Here is a 15,000-nt window from a genome sequence, read left to right as displayed (position 1 = left end):
ATTAAATAACTGTTATTGCCATTATCCTCTATTAAATATTCGGACATTGCTTGTGTAAAAAAAAACAATACAAAATTATTCTCTTAAAATCAATCAACAGGGATTTTATATTTTTTCTCTTACATATTTTCGAAATGTATAATATAATAACTGTTTTTAAGAAAAATGCCCATTTTCATAATAATTCAGTTATATATATAAACAACCATATATATATATATACATATATACATATATATACATAGATACATATATATAGATACATATATATATACATATATATATTTATTTATTTTAATAAATGACTTTTTAATACACTTATTATATCGCGACGCCAGGCAGACGCCCCTCCCCCTGTGCTAGTGGCGACCTTCCTCGTGCAGTTCCTCTTCTGCGTCGCCCTCTTCTTCGCCAATTGCTTCAGCGACGCCGCCTCTGCCGTCAAGAGACTCAGCCAGACGGAGGTAAGAGTCAGCGGGGCAGCGGAATACATGCAATAGTCTATACATTTATTATCCTGTCAGAGTAACATGGGAGTAAAATGAATAAAAAAATACAAAATAACATCATTAACATCAACAAAAACATTTATCTGATTATAGGGAAATCTCCTTGCTAACGGATTTACATTGTCCTAAGGTCATATCAGTAAGATAACGCTAAAGTTTTTTTTTTATATAAGTATGAACTCCTGCATAATCTGATCGATCGATCGATAGATAGATAGAGAGGAAGAGAAATAGAGAGAGAGAGAGAGAGAGAGAGAGAGAGAGAGAGAGAGAGAGAGAGAGAGAGAGAGAGAGAGAGAGAGAGAGAGAGAGAGAGAGACAGACAGAACCCCCCACCCTCCGCAAAAAAAATAAAAAAAAATAGATATAACAAACACATCCTCTACCCCCTTCCCCCCACACCCCCTCCTCTTTTACACCCCACTAACCTCTCCCCTCCCACGCCCCCCCAGAATCCCTCGCCGCTTCTGCAAGCCTCCTTCGTGAACCGCCTGTTCTTCTTCTGGAGTGGATCCATCGTGTGGCGGGGCTGGCGACGCCCTCTCACGTCCGAAGACCTCTGGGACCTGATACCCGAGAACACGACCTCCACCCTCGGCGCGCAGTGGGAAGCTGCCACCAGGTAATACGGCCTTTGGGTGGCTTTTAAGAGCAGGGTAATGTGTGCTGTGTGGTGTAGGGGTAGCGGTCTCGTCTACCTATCTCGCTTACCCGCTTTCAATCCCCGCACCGCCAGTGGATGGTAATCCCGGCCATTCGTTGCACAGGGAGTAATTTAGAAGCAAATAACCATTAGTAAAAAAAAAAAAAAAAAAAAAAAAAAAATGGAATATAACTCAATTGCATTATGAATTATTATAACTATATTAATTATATATTAAGGGGGTTGGGATCTGAAGAAATGGGTTATATTATGGGGGTTTGTAATGTTGGAAATAAGGTAACGTTTTGGGGTTTGAGGAAATGGGTAATGTTATTGAGTTTGCGTTGTTAGGAAGAGGTGACATATTCTCTGTGTTCAGAGGAAATGGCATTTGTGTTGTTAGATATATTATGGGATTTGTAATCTGAGGTAATAGGTAATGTAGGGTTTGTGTTGTTAGAAATATATATAAGAAAAAGCAAGAAAGAAAAAAAAGTCAATTCGCTATACATACTTACGCCTTTAATACACAGGACTTCAGAAATGCATACCCAAAATCCGCACACGTCAACACAGACACCGTACACCCACACGCTGACATACAAGCCCCAATACCTCTCTTTCAGAATCAAATCCACGCCCATAAAGGAGAAAGACAAACACGGAGAAATAAAATTCACGAGTTTACCCACATCGGAAAGCCAAGCCCCCGTCTTACTCAGTCTATGGAGGATGTTTGCTAAGCCGTTCATCCTACTGGGCGCCATCTATCTGCTGGCTGAAGGGTCGCGGTTCGTCACTCCCCAAATCTTGAGGTTAGTGGCAATGGGGCTACAACAACAAAATAGGGAAGAAAGAGAGAAAGGAAGGAAGAGAGAAAGAAACATAGATAGATAGATAGAGATAGAGAGATAGATAGAGATAGATGGATAGAAATAGATAGATAGAGACAGAGAGACACACAGAGAGAGAAAGAAAGAATGCGAGACAGATAGATAGATAGACACATACACAAACACACACACACACACACACACAGAGAGAGAGAGAGAGAGAGAGAGAGAGAGAGAGAGAGAGAGAGAGAGAGAGAGAGAGAGAGAGAGAGAGAGAGAGAGAGAGAAATGGATAGAAATAGATAGATAGAGTGAGAGACCGACAGAAAGATAGATAGAGAGAGAGAGAAATAAAGAATGAGACACAGATAGATAGACAGACAAAGATAGAGAGAGAGAAAGATAAAGAGAAAGAGTATGAGAGAAAGAAAGAGAGAGAGAGAGAGAGAGAGAGAGAGAGAGAGAGAGAGAGAGAGAGAGAGAGAGAGAGAGAGAGAGAGAGAGAGAGAGAGAGAGAAAGAGAGAGAGAGAGAGAGAATGAGAGAAAGAAATAAAGTTAGAAAGAAAAAGAAATAAAGTTAGAAAGAATAAGAAAGAAAGTTAGAAAGAAAAAGAAAGAAAGAAAGAGAGAAAAAAAAAATAAAGAGAAAAAAGAAAGAAGAGAAAAAAAAGGGTGAACGAAAGAGAGGAAGAAGGAAAGAGAGAGAAAGAAAGAGAGGAAGAAGGAAAGAAAGAGAAAGAAAGAGAGAGAAAGAAAGAGAGGAAGAAGGAAAGAAAGAGAAAGAAAGAGAGAATTAGAACGAAAGAAAAAGAGAAAGAAAGGAAGAAAGAGAGAGAGAGAGAAAGAAAGAATATAAATAAAGAAATGAAAACGGTTTGGGTTTTATTATTGTGTAAGGGAGTAAATGACACACACACACACACACATATATATGTGGGTGTGTATGTGTGTGTGTGTGTGTGTGTGTGTACATGCGTGCGTGCGTGCGTGCGTGCGTGTGTGTGTGTGTGTGTGTGTGTGTGTGTGTGTGTGTGTGTGTGTGTGTGTGTGTGTGTGTGTGTGTGTGTGTGTGTGTGTGTGTGTGTGTGTGTGTGTGTGTGTGTGTGTGTATGTGTGTGTGTGTGTGTGTCTGTGTGTGTGTGTGTGTGTGTGTGTGCGTGCGTGCGTGCGTGCGTGTGTGTGTGTGTTGTGTGTGTCAGTGCGTGCGTGCGTGTGTATGTGTACTCGTACATGCTCTGCGCCTAATGAAGTAGAGGACCTATGTTAATTCTCCACACAATCCAAACTTTCCCCTCATCTAAAGCACTAGCGTTTTTCTCTCCTTCACAAGCGTTCAAACACACTTCCTGGCCCAGCTTCTTCCGGTTCTCAATCCAACTCTTTCAGTTCTCAATCATCAATATTTCCTCCCTTTCCTCAATTTCCAGCCTCGTTATAACTTTCATGGCGGACGAGAAGCAGCCTCCCTGGCACGGCTACCTGTATGCTGTGTCTCTGATCCTCTCCTGCATCGTCTCGACCCTCCTAAGGAACAAATTCTACTTCAAGATCACCGTCATCTCTGTTCGCATTCGGTCCGTCATCATGTCAGCGGTGTACAGGAAGGTCAGTTGGGGAGGATCGAGTGGCCAAACAGCTTGAGTAGATATGTAAGGATGCATACGTACGTGCGCATGTACATACCGGAACCACAGACACGTCCATGCTGAATTATTATTATTATTATTATTTTAGATATGTTCCAATAATATTTTCCTAGTTTTTATCGGTCTTTCCCTCTTCTCTTTTCCTTGCTGCTTCCCCGGCCCCGACGCCCAGGCCCTCAGTCTGTCCGGGGCGGCGAGGCGGGACTCCACCCTGGGCGAGATCGTGAACCTGATGGCCGTGGACGCGCAGTGCATCGGCGACACCGTCATCCTGCTCTGGAGCCTCTTCGGCGCGCCCGCCATCTTCCTCATCACCATGGTTTTCCTGTGGAGTGAACTTGGTAAGAGATCTCTGGGTAGGAGTGTATGAAATTGGTTTATATGGTATACATGCACAAGATACTCACACACACACTCACACACACACACACACACACACACACACACACACACACACACACACACACACACACACACACACACACACACACACACACACCCAAACACACACTCGCACACACACACACATTTCTGGTGCTACCATAAAGACAACTATAATGTAAGCTTTAACAATAATTATAACAAGAATTACAACATCAAATATCCTATTATCCCCATTACTAATACGAACACGGTCACCCCCCCCCCCCCTCGTGCAGGCGTGAGTGTGCTGGCGGGGGTTGCTGTCCTGTTCCTGATCGTTCCTCTGAACAGCTACTTGTCCAACAGAATGAAGAGTTTGTTGTTCGCTGCACTCAAGTTCCGCGATCAGAGAGTCAAGATGGTCAGCGAGATCATCAGCGGGATAAAAGCGAGTCTCTGTAATGTGTTCTGTTGATCAGTCTCAGGAAGAAAAAAATGGCAACACTTTCCGAATTCTGGAGAACTCCGATTCCTCAGTCTCTTTTGAGAAGAAATAAACGAAATGGTGTTAGAGACGGCAAATTTCAATAAAAAAAAACACTATAAAGAAAATATTGTAATAAATGCTCAAATTGTAAAACAGTACCAGCTAATTAGAATAATTGAGACTATCCTATTCAAAGTACTCTAGAATCTGGATTGAGTTTCCACTTAGATCATTTCTGAAATCGGACGTTATAATGGGTGGGTCACAGAGGGGTTGCAAAACCTTCGGGAAAATAATACCTTCACGTCTGATATTGTTCATATTAAGAATATGCTATGAAACTGTCTTCAAGTTTTGTATTATATTTAGGTGAATAAAGTTTGTACAGACTATGGACTATTTCCTTCTCTTAGTCCAGAGTTCTATTATAAATAGAAAGGCTGAAGTTAGGGTGGAGGGGTTGCAGATATGTAGGGGTTTGGAGAAAGGGGTCGCAAATGTTAAAAGGGAGGGAACCAGTCCTGGTGCATTTGAAATATAGGGCTGAGTTAAGAGAAAAAAAAGGTCTGTGCTAGCCCTTGCGTGGGAGTTCGGGACCCAAAACCGAATCATCAGTTAAGAGAGATAGAAACGTTGATACTAAGAGGACATGATACAAGGAAGGGGGCTTGACTGTAATATTGAATATGTCTCTGAAGTGCTAATGTAGGTGAGCATAACACATATACTTGCCCACATAATCCCTCATCTCCTAATCATCGCCTCCCGCAATCACAGGTCCTGAAACTCTATGCCTGGGAAGGGTCTTTTGCCAACAAGGTGCAAGAAGTGAGGAATGAAGAAATACGACTCCTGAAGAAAGTGGCTTTCCTCAAGGCTTTTAATTCTTTCGTTTTTAACAGCTCTCCTTGCATGGTAAGTTATGAAAGCTTATTTATTTGTAGTTATATATATCATATACTATTTAGAAAGATTTCAAACTTATATTGATTATTTCATGTCACAGGATTATTTTCAAGTTGTAACTGATTGCTATTAGTATATTATCTTAGTATTCCCAGATATACCACAAGCAAATGTCAGTATATGTGTATAGCAATACTGAGAATAAATGCACATATACAAGATAATATCTCTAGATCTCTTAAACTTCATCAGTGATTATAGTAACTGTTATTTACAAATGCCATTTTTTCTTAGGTTGCCCTAGCTTCATTCGCAACCTATCTGTTGGCTTCCCCAGACAACGTACTAGATGCCAAAAAAGCTTTCGTTTCCATCTCACTCTTCGATATCATGAGACTACCCATTGTCATGCTGCCAACTAGCATCTCACAGCTTATTCAGGTAAGATACTTTCAATATCCTTATTTTCGTTTTTGCATGTTCCCTAATCTCTCCTGTTAGTATTTACTTCTATCCAATCTTGAAACAAAACTCTTTTCTTTATCTTAGGTTAGCACTTTCCCTATTACTTGTTGAGGTTACATGTAATGTACATTACATACATTATATAACAAGTCAGTTCTATTTCATAGAATGAAAAGGTATTGGTCTCTCCTAATGACAAGGAATTTTGGACTTGGAACACTGATAGCTCTAGTTGTTGAGTTAGCATGTTTTTTTGTAAATAAAATATGAATAACAAGTCAATCTTTCTTGATGAAAAGGCAATGGTAGCCTTGAAACGGGTTCAAAACTTCATTTCTGCCGAAGAAGTGGAACCGACAGCAGTGTCCTGTGACCGATCTGAGGGCAAGTATTATATTTAATTGATTTCTTTAGTTTTTTTTGCTTTAATCTTCTAGAATCACCCCATTTTATTGTTTTATTGGTTATGAAATTATTAGATATGATTTGATTCACGAATTTAATCTGATCAGATATTCCACTGATGCTTAGTTTTCTTTAAACAGTATCAATGCAATATGAAAATAAAATCCTTTTCAAGAAACCAATAGATTTTTTTTCTATCTACCTATCTATACATATATAAGAAACAGATACTGACATTTTAATGATACTGAGCACATAAGCAGTTAAATAATCTTCCCTTTGAAGATGCATTTCTGGCAGAACAAGAAGAATTAATTTCTCTCTCCCAGATAGGTAAGATAAAATATAACATATACTTTTACCTTCCAGCTGCTGCTGTGATCATACGCGGAGGTCAGTTCAACTGGGAAGGTGGTGAGCAGCAACTGACCTGGAGGCTGGAGGACATCAACCTAGAGATTGGCCACGAGAAACTGGTGGCAGTGGTGGGATCCGTGGGTGCGGGCAAGAGTTCCCTCATCTCTGCGCTTTTGGGAGAGATGAAGAAGGTTGAGGGCAAGGTTGTAGTTAATGTAAGTGTGTAGTAATGCTGATAGGATTTATAATTTACATTTACACAATGGGGATAATACATAAAATGTATTATCAGATTGGCAAGCTCTATATAATAATTTTAATGAATCTCCTTTCAAGTAATATGCCTGATTGCCTCTTGTGCCAACAGGGCCGCATGGCATATGTGTCCCAACAGGCATGGCTCCAGAATGCTACCCTGAGGGAAAACATCGTGTGGGGTCAGCCGTTTGATGAAACGCGGTACCAGAAAGTGGTGAAAGCCTGTGCTCTTCTGCCTGACCTGGACATGTTGCCAGGAGGTGACATGACAGAGATAGGAGAAAAGGTAGCTGGTCATTCCTTATCTCTCTCTCTCTCTCTCTCTCTCTCTCTCTCTCTCTATATATATATATATATATATATATATATATATATCATACACACACAGAATTACCTGAACACCACAGATATTACAAATCTTTAAACGAGGCTAAGGTTTATCCAGCATAACCGAAAACAGTAACGAATAGTGCTAACAGTTAACAGAACCCTTACCAGACTGAAAAAAGGTATTTTAGAGCCTGGATACTAATTCTCCTTTACACTACACAGGGCATCAACCTCAGCGGCGGCCAGAAGCAGCGCGTGTCCCTGGCCCGAGCCGTCTACAGCGACACTGACATTGTGTTGCTCGATGACCCCCTAAGTGCCGTCGACGCGCATGTTGGACGCTTCATTTTCGACAACGTCATTGGGCCTCAGGGCATTCTGCGAGGAAAGGTAAGTCTGTTGGTGTGGGATAAAATGTGGGAAGTGCGTAGGGTATAGGATTTAAATGGCAGAGGATGAATAAGATAGAATAGAAGTTATATGGGAATATGTAGGTAAGACGATAGAGATAGTGACCGAAATAATAAATCTCAATATATATTGCACTGGAATTCCAAACAAATGTTCCCATAAAATCCCAGTTCTCTCTTATTCTCTTTCGCAAATTTCCCCCCCCCCCCAAAAAAAAAAAAAAAAAAAAAACTCTCTTATTTGACCTTTCGCCTGACCTCCCTTGACCCTATATCACCAGACGCGCCTCCTGGTAACCCATTCCGTGACCTTTCTGCCGTGCGTGGATGAAGTGATAGTGATGAGGGACGGCCGCGTGGTGGAAAGAGGCTCTTATCCTGACCTTGTGGCCAAACAGGGCGACTTCGCTAACTTTGTCCTTCAGCACATCAGTGAGGCTAACGATGAAGAGGAGAAGGAAGGTGAGAGAGGAGAGAGAGAGAGAGAAAAAAAAGAGGATGTTTCAATAATAAAGAGAATGTGCGATTGGAAATATTATCTATAATTGTCCTTTTTTCGAATATCTGACTTTTGTATTGATGTGTTTGCTTCCTTCTCAGATACAACTGCCAACACTTTTCTTCTTTTTCACATCCTTTTTTTTATGTTAGTTGGCATCTTCAAAGGCCATTATTTTTCTCTTTTTTCTCACCATTATCCGTAGTTTCTTTCTACCTTTTATTTATATTTTACTACCATTGTTCTTTCCATCTATACAGAGCTAGAGGAGCTTCGGGAACAGCTGGAGGAGGTGCCGGGCGCTAAGTCCCTCCTGCGCCAGCTGTCTCTCAGGTCCAGCAAAACTTCAGTCAGCAACCCTGGCAGGTGAGGTTGCTTTGAAAACAAGTGCAGTTCCCGTTTATATTATGCGTTTGGAATGACTGAATTGCTCGGACAAACTTCATACAGTATCTGAGTTTTCAAGACACACGCACAAACACACACACACACACACACACACACACACACACACACACACACACACACACACACACACACACACACACACACACACACACCTTTCCCCATTTATTATTAGATATATTTCCCCTTCGTAGGTTCATCTCTAATTCTCATTAGAATTAGGGTAGCAATTACTCTCTTTTCTTGTTTTGGATTCATCACAGAGAACCTGCCATCTTATCAACTTCACACTTAACACTGCATCATGTTTGGTCCTGAGTTTTATACTTACATTTAACTCGTCTCCATATATACCCCAGTTCTTGATATAATCGAAATACAGACAGAATACAAAGACACAGCCACTGTTGTCTGTTTTTTAATGGTTCATTATTGTGTTCATCTTGTTTAGCCTTGACCTTCTCAAACACAATATAGAAGCTGTTTTGCGAATCATGTTCACGTCGCGAAATCGTTAAAAATAGAATAAAATTTAAGAATAAGATTTATTCTATCAATTGATTCCCCTTTCCCTTTATCCTTCCCCCCCTACCCCCCCTCCAGCACAGCCCCCACCGGCACCGCCCACAAGAGAATCCGCAGCGTGAGCGAGTCCCAGTCCCGCCACCAAAACCTCATTCTCAGGTCCAGCTCCTCCTCCTTGAACATTCGAGGACGAGACATCGCTGACGTCATTTCAGACATGAGTGTATACAGCCACATATTCGACGAGGACGTAAAGGGTTCGAAGAATGCCCTGCACGAGAGTAGGACTTCGTTGCACAGCAGTAAGAGTCGGAGGAAGAGTGTGGAGATGGAGGAGCTGGCGGGCGAGACTGACGGAGGCGAAGGGACGGTCAAGGGGCAGAAGTTGGTGATCGAGGAGACTTCGGAGACAGGGAAGGTGAGGCATGGGGGTGAACTTAGAAGTTTTGTCTTTGGGTATCTTTTAATCTTGAAATTATGTCAGTGATTGTGTTTAAAAAATAATTTTAGTAAATGGAACAAGAGCAGACTGCGAAGACTGGGAATTATTCCCCTTGTTCTTATTCTGAAATTCTTATATTATATTTGTAGCTAATCAACAACTCAGAAAGGGTGAGAGTGAGAGTGAGAGTGAGGGTGAGGGTGAGGGTGAGGGTGAGGGTGAGGGTGAGAGTGAGAGTGAGAGTGAGAGTGAGAGTGAGAGTGAGAGTGAGAGTGAGAGTGAGAGTGAGAGAGAGGGAGAGGGAGAGGGAGGGAGCTAGAGGGGGTGAGAACGAGTTTGAAAGAGCGCTAGCGAAGGAGAGAGAGATAGAGCGATAGCTAGATATATAGATAGAGAAAAAGAGAGACAGAAATAAAATTATTATATTCATAAACAACCATCTTTAGTCACACAAAAAAAGTTTCACATGTATTCAACAGGTATCGCGGAAAATGTACCTGGTGTACGCGAGTTCAATGGGCGCTGTCCTTGCCGTCTTACCAGTGATATTTGTAGCACTCGGCCAGGTTAGTCGACTGAAATAGTATGCCCTTTTGTAGTTACATATACAAAAGAGAAATCGCTTTGAGGAAAAAAAAGATATTGACTGTAAAAGTGTAGAAATAAAGATCAGAATTCAAGACGATGTCGGTCGTGGATATACAGTAATATATTCAGTCTCCTCTTCCAGGCTAGCATTGCAGGAAGTAACATATGGCTGTCATACTGGTCTAGTCCCAACGCCGTCACTGATCCTACTCTCAATACCACATCGACTCTCAACGCCTTTTATAACTCCAACACTACCTTAGTCTTCAACACCTCTGTCTTCGGCGCCACTTCTGTAAACAAAACGGGTGCCCACAACACTACCTCTGTTTTCAAGACGAATTCGGACGGTTTTAATATCACCTCCGACGATTCCAGTGTTTCAAGGGGACTCTTTCTTACGCTTTATGGGGCCTTTGGTATTGCTCAAGGTAGGTTCTCTTTATGGGATTTTGGCGTGGTATTGTATTATAATAACATAAATTGTTAAATTGTTGCTGTTACTGTTATCTTCATTGTTATCAATGTTAGTATTATCTTTCATCATTATTGTTGTCATTACTGTTTATATATATATATATTTATATTGTAATATGGTTTATATAATATCCCTAACTGATGTTGTTATTTTCATGATAGTTATCACTAACATTATAACATCACCATCATGATAACCACCACGATATGTTTTGTCATCGTCGCCGTCGTCATTGTCATCGTTATCATTTATCATTATCGTTATCATTTATCATTTGTCATTTATCATTTATCATTATCGTTATCATTTAGCATTTGTCATTTATCATTTTCATTATCATTATCATTATCATCATAATTATCATTATCATTATTATTATCATTATCATCATCATCATCAACCAAACTAAAACCAAAGCGAATCCCAGTCTTTTTCACAGACGTCCCCTTTCCCTCTCGCCTCGCAGCCTTCTTCTTGTTCCTGGGGATGCTGACGCTGATGCTGGGCTGCCTCCGGTCTTCGCGGGTCCTCCACCAGCGCCTCCTGGACAGCGTCGTGCGTCTGCCCATGAGCTTCTTCGACACCAACCCCAGCGGAAGGATCATCAACAGGTTCAGCAAAGACATCAATGTCCTGGACAACACCTTCCCGGACAATCTGAGGAACTTCTTGGGTTGTTTCATGCAGGTTGGGGTCGAGAGAAATCAGGGTGTTTGTGGCTTGGCGTTCGGCTGTTTGGCACTGGAAGGAGATCGTCTTAGAATTAAGTGGGTTTAGGTCGGAAATTAGATTTAGAATTAGGTTGTTTCCGTCTGCGAACGGGGTCGTTTTGGATGGGAATATGGTTGTTTGGGTTGATATAGGGTCATTTGGGTGGAAATGCGACAATCAGAATGGGCATAAGGTTGTTGGTATTATCTTTGCTTGTATATTCATTTTTACCATATTTAGGTGACCATTAATATGAGAAAAGGTTAGTATGAAAATGTAAATTGTTTGGGAAATTTAGTGAACTCGATAATCGATTTTTTGTTTTTTTTTAATGAATTATCCAGCTTAGCATTGTCTTGATTTACATAGGGCTCCCTAAAGAACTGAATACGTGTGGTGCTCATGTTTATCTATATATCTATCCACTTTTCTTTATATGTCTATAAATCCATACACCTATTAATACAAATATCTATCTCCACTCAATCTACTTACCTACAGAATCGCTCATGTACATATTTCTACGTGCATGGATTTATGTATGAATACACATACACACAAATATAAACATACACCCACCCATGCTTCCCTGACCTGCAGGTAGTTGCTACTCTGATAGTGATCGTGGTCGCCACCCCCGCCGCCGGCCTCTTCGTTCTGCCTGTGATGCTGCTCTATTACCTCGTCCAGGTCATCTACATCGCCTCCTCCAGACAGCTGAAGCGCATTGAGTCAGTGTCCAAGTCCCCCATCTATTCCCACTTCGGTGAAACTCTCCAGGGTGAGTGGATGAGAACTCTGTTGGGTTTGACAAAATGGGGACATTAAAAAGATTCAGGAAGGAGAAGCATAATTTTGTGTATTTATTTATTTATTTGTTTATTTATTTACTTTTTTGGGGGGGTTAGATATGGGGTGAAATCTTCAGGATAGAGAATGTGGATTTTTAGGACCCTCTTGGATGCTCATTACCTTTTTTTTTAATGTATCGATATATGTCTCCTATTGTCAACCAATGCCCCCACACTTAGTTCTCTAACGTTTTGAACATGATTAGTCAAATAACGATCCAAAATCGTGCACTGATATGAACTGTTTTGTAATGAATGATTTGCCTTCACTTTATCACGATCAGTCATCTAGCACTTTTACTGCTTAATTGCATATTTACATTTTCTTTCTTCCTTTTCTTCTGTGCCACATAGTCTCCACCAACCGTGTTTCTATTTTGCTGTTCATATTTTAAACCATTAATAAACGATGATTGATTGACAGCCTTTATTTACAGGAGTGACAGTAATCCGAGCCTATAAGAGGCAAGAAGAATTCAATGAAGAATCTCAAAGGAAGATTGAATTTTCTCTAAAAGCTACTTACACGAACGCCGCAGTCAATAGGTAATTTAGAAAAGCAAATATTTATTAATTATATATACACATTTTTTTGATAAACTAATTTGTTGGAGTAAATGAATAATACATATGGCTGTCTAACGGAGATGTTCCATACCTATATATTCGAAAACACTACTTATAGATTGTAATAAATATACACAGCAGGATAAAATAAGATACAAAAATGACTACAATCACGTAAATGAATCATATTATCTGGACAAAAACAAGGCTAACTCACTCCATGTACCCAGCAAAGCTAACCATAGTTTCCGTGCGGTTTCCTTGCTCCTCAGGTGGGTTTCAGTCATCCTGGAGATGATGGGCAATGCAATCACCTTCGCAGCTGCAATCGTCGGCGTTGCAGGGAGGGGCTACATCAGCTCCGGCATCGTGGGTCTGTCTGTTACCTATGCTATTAGTGTAAGTAGAGGTCTGAGAGTGTGAAGGCATTGTGTGATATGGCGATACGGTTATAGATGTGGTAGGAGGAGGGGAGGGGAGAAGTAAAGGGAGAATGAGAAACGCCAGGCAGTGTTGGTGGAAAGGGAGAGAAAGAGAGAGACAAAGACAAAGAAACAGAAAGAGGGTCAGAAAGAGGAAAAGATATACATACAGGTAGAGAGGTACACGCAGACATACAGATATACAGCCCTTCATACCAACGTACACAATAAAACAAAGGCTACAAATTACCATCGTCCCCGTTTCAGGTCAACCTCATCCTGAACTGGGTGGTGCGCGTGGCCTCAGAGGTCGAGGCCAACGTCGTCTCCGTGGAGAGGATTAATGAATACCTCGAGGTAAGGTTTGCAAATATATAGGGTCCCTAACCTCTGGAAAAGAGAAACTGGCAACTCATTGGCAACTGAAGTACTCCGATCAGCTGTCGTTTTGAAGAAAATAAAGTGTGAAAGCCAACAAAATTAATATAAAAGATCATTTAGAATATTGTAAATACATTCTGAAATTACAAACACATTTGGACATATGTATTAATTGTCAAATTGTTATAACAGTAAAGAGACTTGGCGAATTGGAGTAATTCAAAGTCTGGGTGAGTTACCAGCTGTTGCTTTCTCGAGATGAAACTGAGTATTTTAATTTTTCTCGTGGGTTTTGTTCGAGTTGGTCAAGTACCAGTCGACGTTTCCTTTCCTCCTTTCTTGGATTTTGTTTTGAATTGTTGTAGATCTTAGACATGGATCTCGTATGGAATATTTTTATACCGAGACAAGGGTGATTCTCCAATTGATAGTGTAAAATATAATGTCCTAGTTGGTTATTTTTCCATTGTTATATTTCGTTACTGTTGGCAACGTCTATAACATTCCCATTTCCTTTTTTTGTTCAATGTTGTCATATATATATATACATATTTATTTAAAGCTGTATCCTGAATCCTAAGAATTCTAGATTAAACGGGGTTCATCCACACACAATTTAATTAACATTGAAAAACATTCACGTTTATTATATATATTCTCCAAGCTATTTGTTTCTTTTTTTTAATCGACACCTAAGCCTTATTAGAAATGAACGTCAGCATTTCTCAACATTCCTTTCCAGAATGAGCGCGAGGCAGACTGGGCGGCGGCCGACACGCCTGCCTCGTGGCCTGACGAAGGCTGCGTCTCCTTCAGGAACTACCAGACGCGCTACAGACCCGGCCTCGACCTCGTCCTCAAGGGCATCACGTGCTCCTTCAGACCGGCCGAAAAGGTGAGACAGGATGAACATGGAATTGATAAATTGATAAAAATCCGTAGAGTAAATGAACATGTGAAAATAAATACACAGATAAATAACTGAATTAAAATACCGAAATAACCAAAATATTTTAAAATGGAGAAATAACTCAAAACAATAAAAAAAACTAATCAAAACATAATAAACAAGTAACACACAAGAATACATTAGAATAACAATGAAAGCAAATAAAATATAATATTAAATTGCGCCAAGAGCACTCCGCTTCGCCTTTGTCTTCGGCCAACAGGTGGGCATCGTGGGGCGGACGGGGGCGGGCAAGTCCTCCCTCACTCTGGCGTTGTTCCGGCTGATCGAGGCGTCAGCGGGAGAAATCGCCATCGACAGGGTCAATATCGCTGACGTTGGCTTGCATGACCTGAGGGGTCGAGTCAGCATTATTCCGCAGGTCAGTCGCGGTTGCTACAGCTGCTCTGGATGGTCTGCTGTGCCCGTTATTGCATTATTGATAATATTTTTACAGTCACCATGATTATCATCACCATCATCCACCACCAAATCCTTCCTCATTATCATAGACCGTTATCATCAACCTAATCAAAACGACCTTTAAGTATCACCCCCCCCCCCCAACC

The 15,000-nt window shown here is 40.9% G+C and overlaps 1 protein-coding gene across 3 annotated transcripts in view; it reads left to right on the top strand.

Annotated features, from left to right (window-relative positions):
• The window catches only part of LOC125034221 (multidrug resistance-associated protein 1-like), a 21,675-nt gene that overhangs the window by 4,628 nt on the left and 2,047 nt on the right, over positions 1 to 15,000 (top strand). For 2 of the 3 annotated variants that reach the window (XM_047625929.1, XM_047625932.1), the window contains 24 exons: positions 339 to 464; positions 962 to 1,131; positions 1,779 to 1,967; positions 3,414 to 3,591; positions 3,805 to 3,973; positions 4,292 to 4,443; positions 5,260 to 5,397; positions 5,683 to 5,829; positions 6,153 to 6,237; positions 6,628 to 6,830; positions 6,983 to 7,159; positions 7,426 to 7,593; positions 7,895 to 8,075; positions 8,373 to 8,478; positions 9,121 to 9,460; positions 9,964 to 10,050; positions 10,215 to 10,503; positions 11,017 to 11,237; positions 11,862 to 12,042; positions 12,550 to 12,658; positions 12,952 to 13,078; positions 13,369 to 13,458; positions 14,225 to 14,377; positions 14,655 to 14,813. In XM_047625929.1, coding sequence (XP_047481885.1) covers positions 339 to 464; positions 962 to 1,131; positions 1,779 to 1,967; positions 3,414 to 3,591; positions 3,805 to 3,973; positions 4,292 to 4,443; positions 5,260 to 5,397; positions 5,683 to 5,829; positions 6,153 to 6,237; positions 6,628 to 6,830; positions 6,983 to 7,159; positions 7,426 to 7,593; positions 7,895 to 8,075; positions 8,373 to 8,478; positions 9,121 to 9,460; positions 9,964 to 10,050; positions 10,215 to 10,503; positions 11,017 to 11,237; positions 11,862 to 12,042; positions 12,550 to 12,658; positions 12,952 to 13,078; positions 13,369 to 13,458; positions 14,225 to 14,377; positions 14,655 to 14,813 — 3,945 coding nt within the window. The remainder of the gene's footprint in view (positions 1 to 338; positions 465 to 961; positions 1,132 to 1,778; positions 1,968 to 3,413; positions 3,592 to 3,804; positions 3,974 to 4,291; positions 4,444 to 5,259; positions 5,398 to 5,682; positions 5,830 to 6,152; positions 6,238 to 6,627; positions 6,831 to 6,982; positions 7,160 to 7,425; positions 7,594 to 7,894; positions 8,076 to 8,372; positions 8,479 to 9,120; positions 9,461 to 9,963; positions 10,051 to 10,214; positions 10,504 to 11,016; positions 11,238 to 11,861; positions 12,043 to 12,549; positions 12,659 to 12,951; positions 13,079 to 13,368; positions 13,459 to 14,224; positions 14,378 to 14,654; positions 14,814 to 15,000) is intronic. The other variant, XM_047625931.1, reaches the window with a different exon arrangement.

The sequence above is a fragment of the Penaeus chinensis genome, chromosome 17 (assembly GCF_019202785.1).
Source record: "Penaeus chinensis breed Huanghai No. 1 chromosome 17, ASM1920278v2, whole genome shotgun sequence".
In the NCBI taxonomy this organism is placed as follows: domain Eukaryota; kingdom Metazoa; phylum Arthropoda; class Malacostraca; order Decapoda; family Penaeidae; genus Penaeus; species Penaeus chinensis.
Note: the sequence above shows the minus strand (reverse complement) of the source record. Positions and strands in the feature narration are given on the sequence as shown.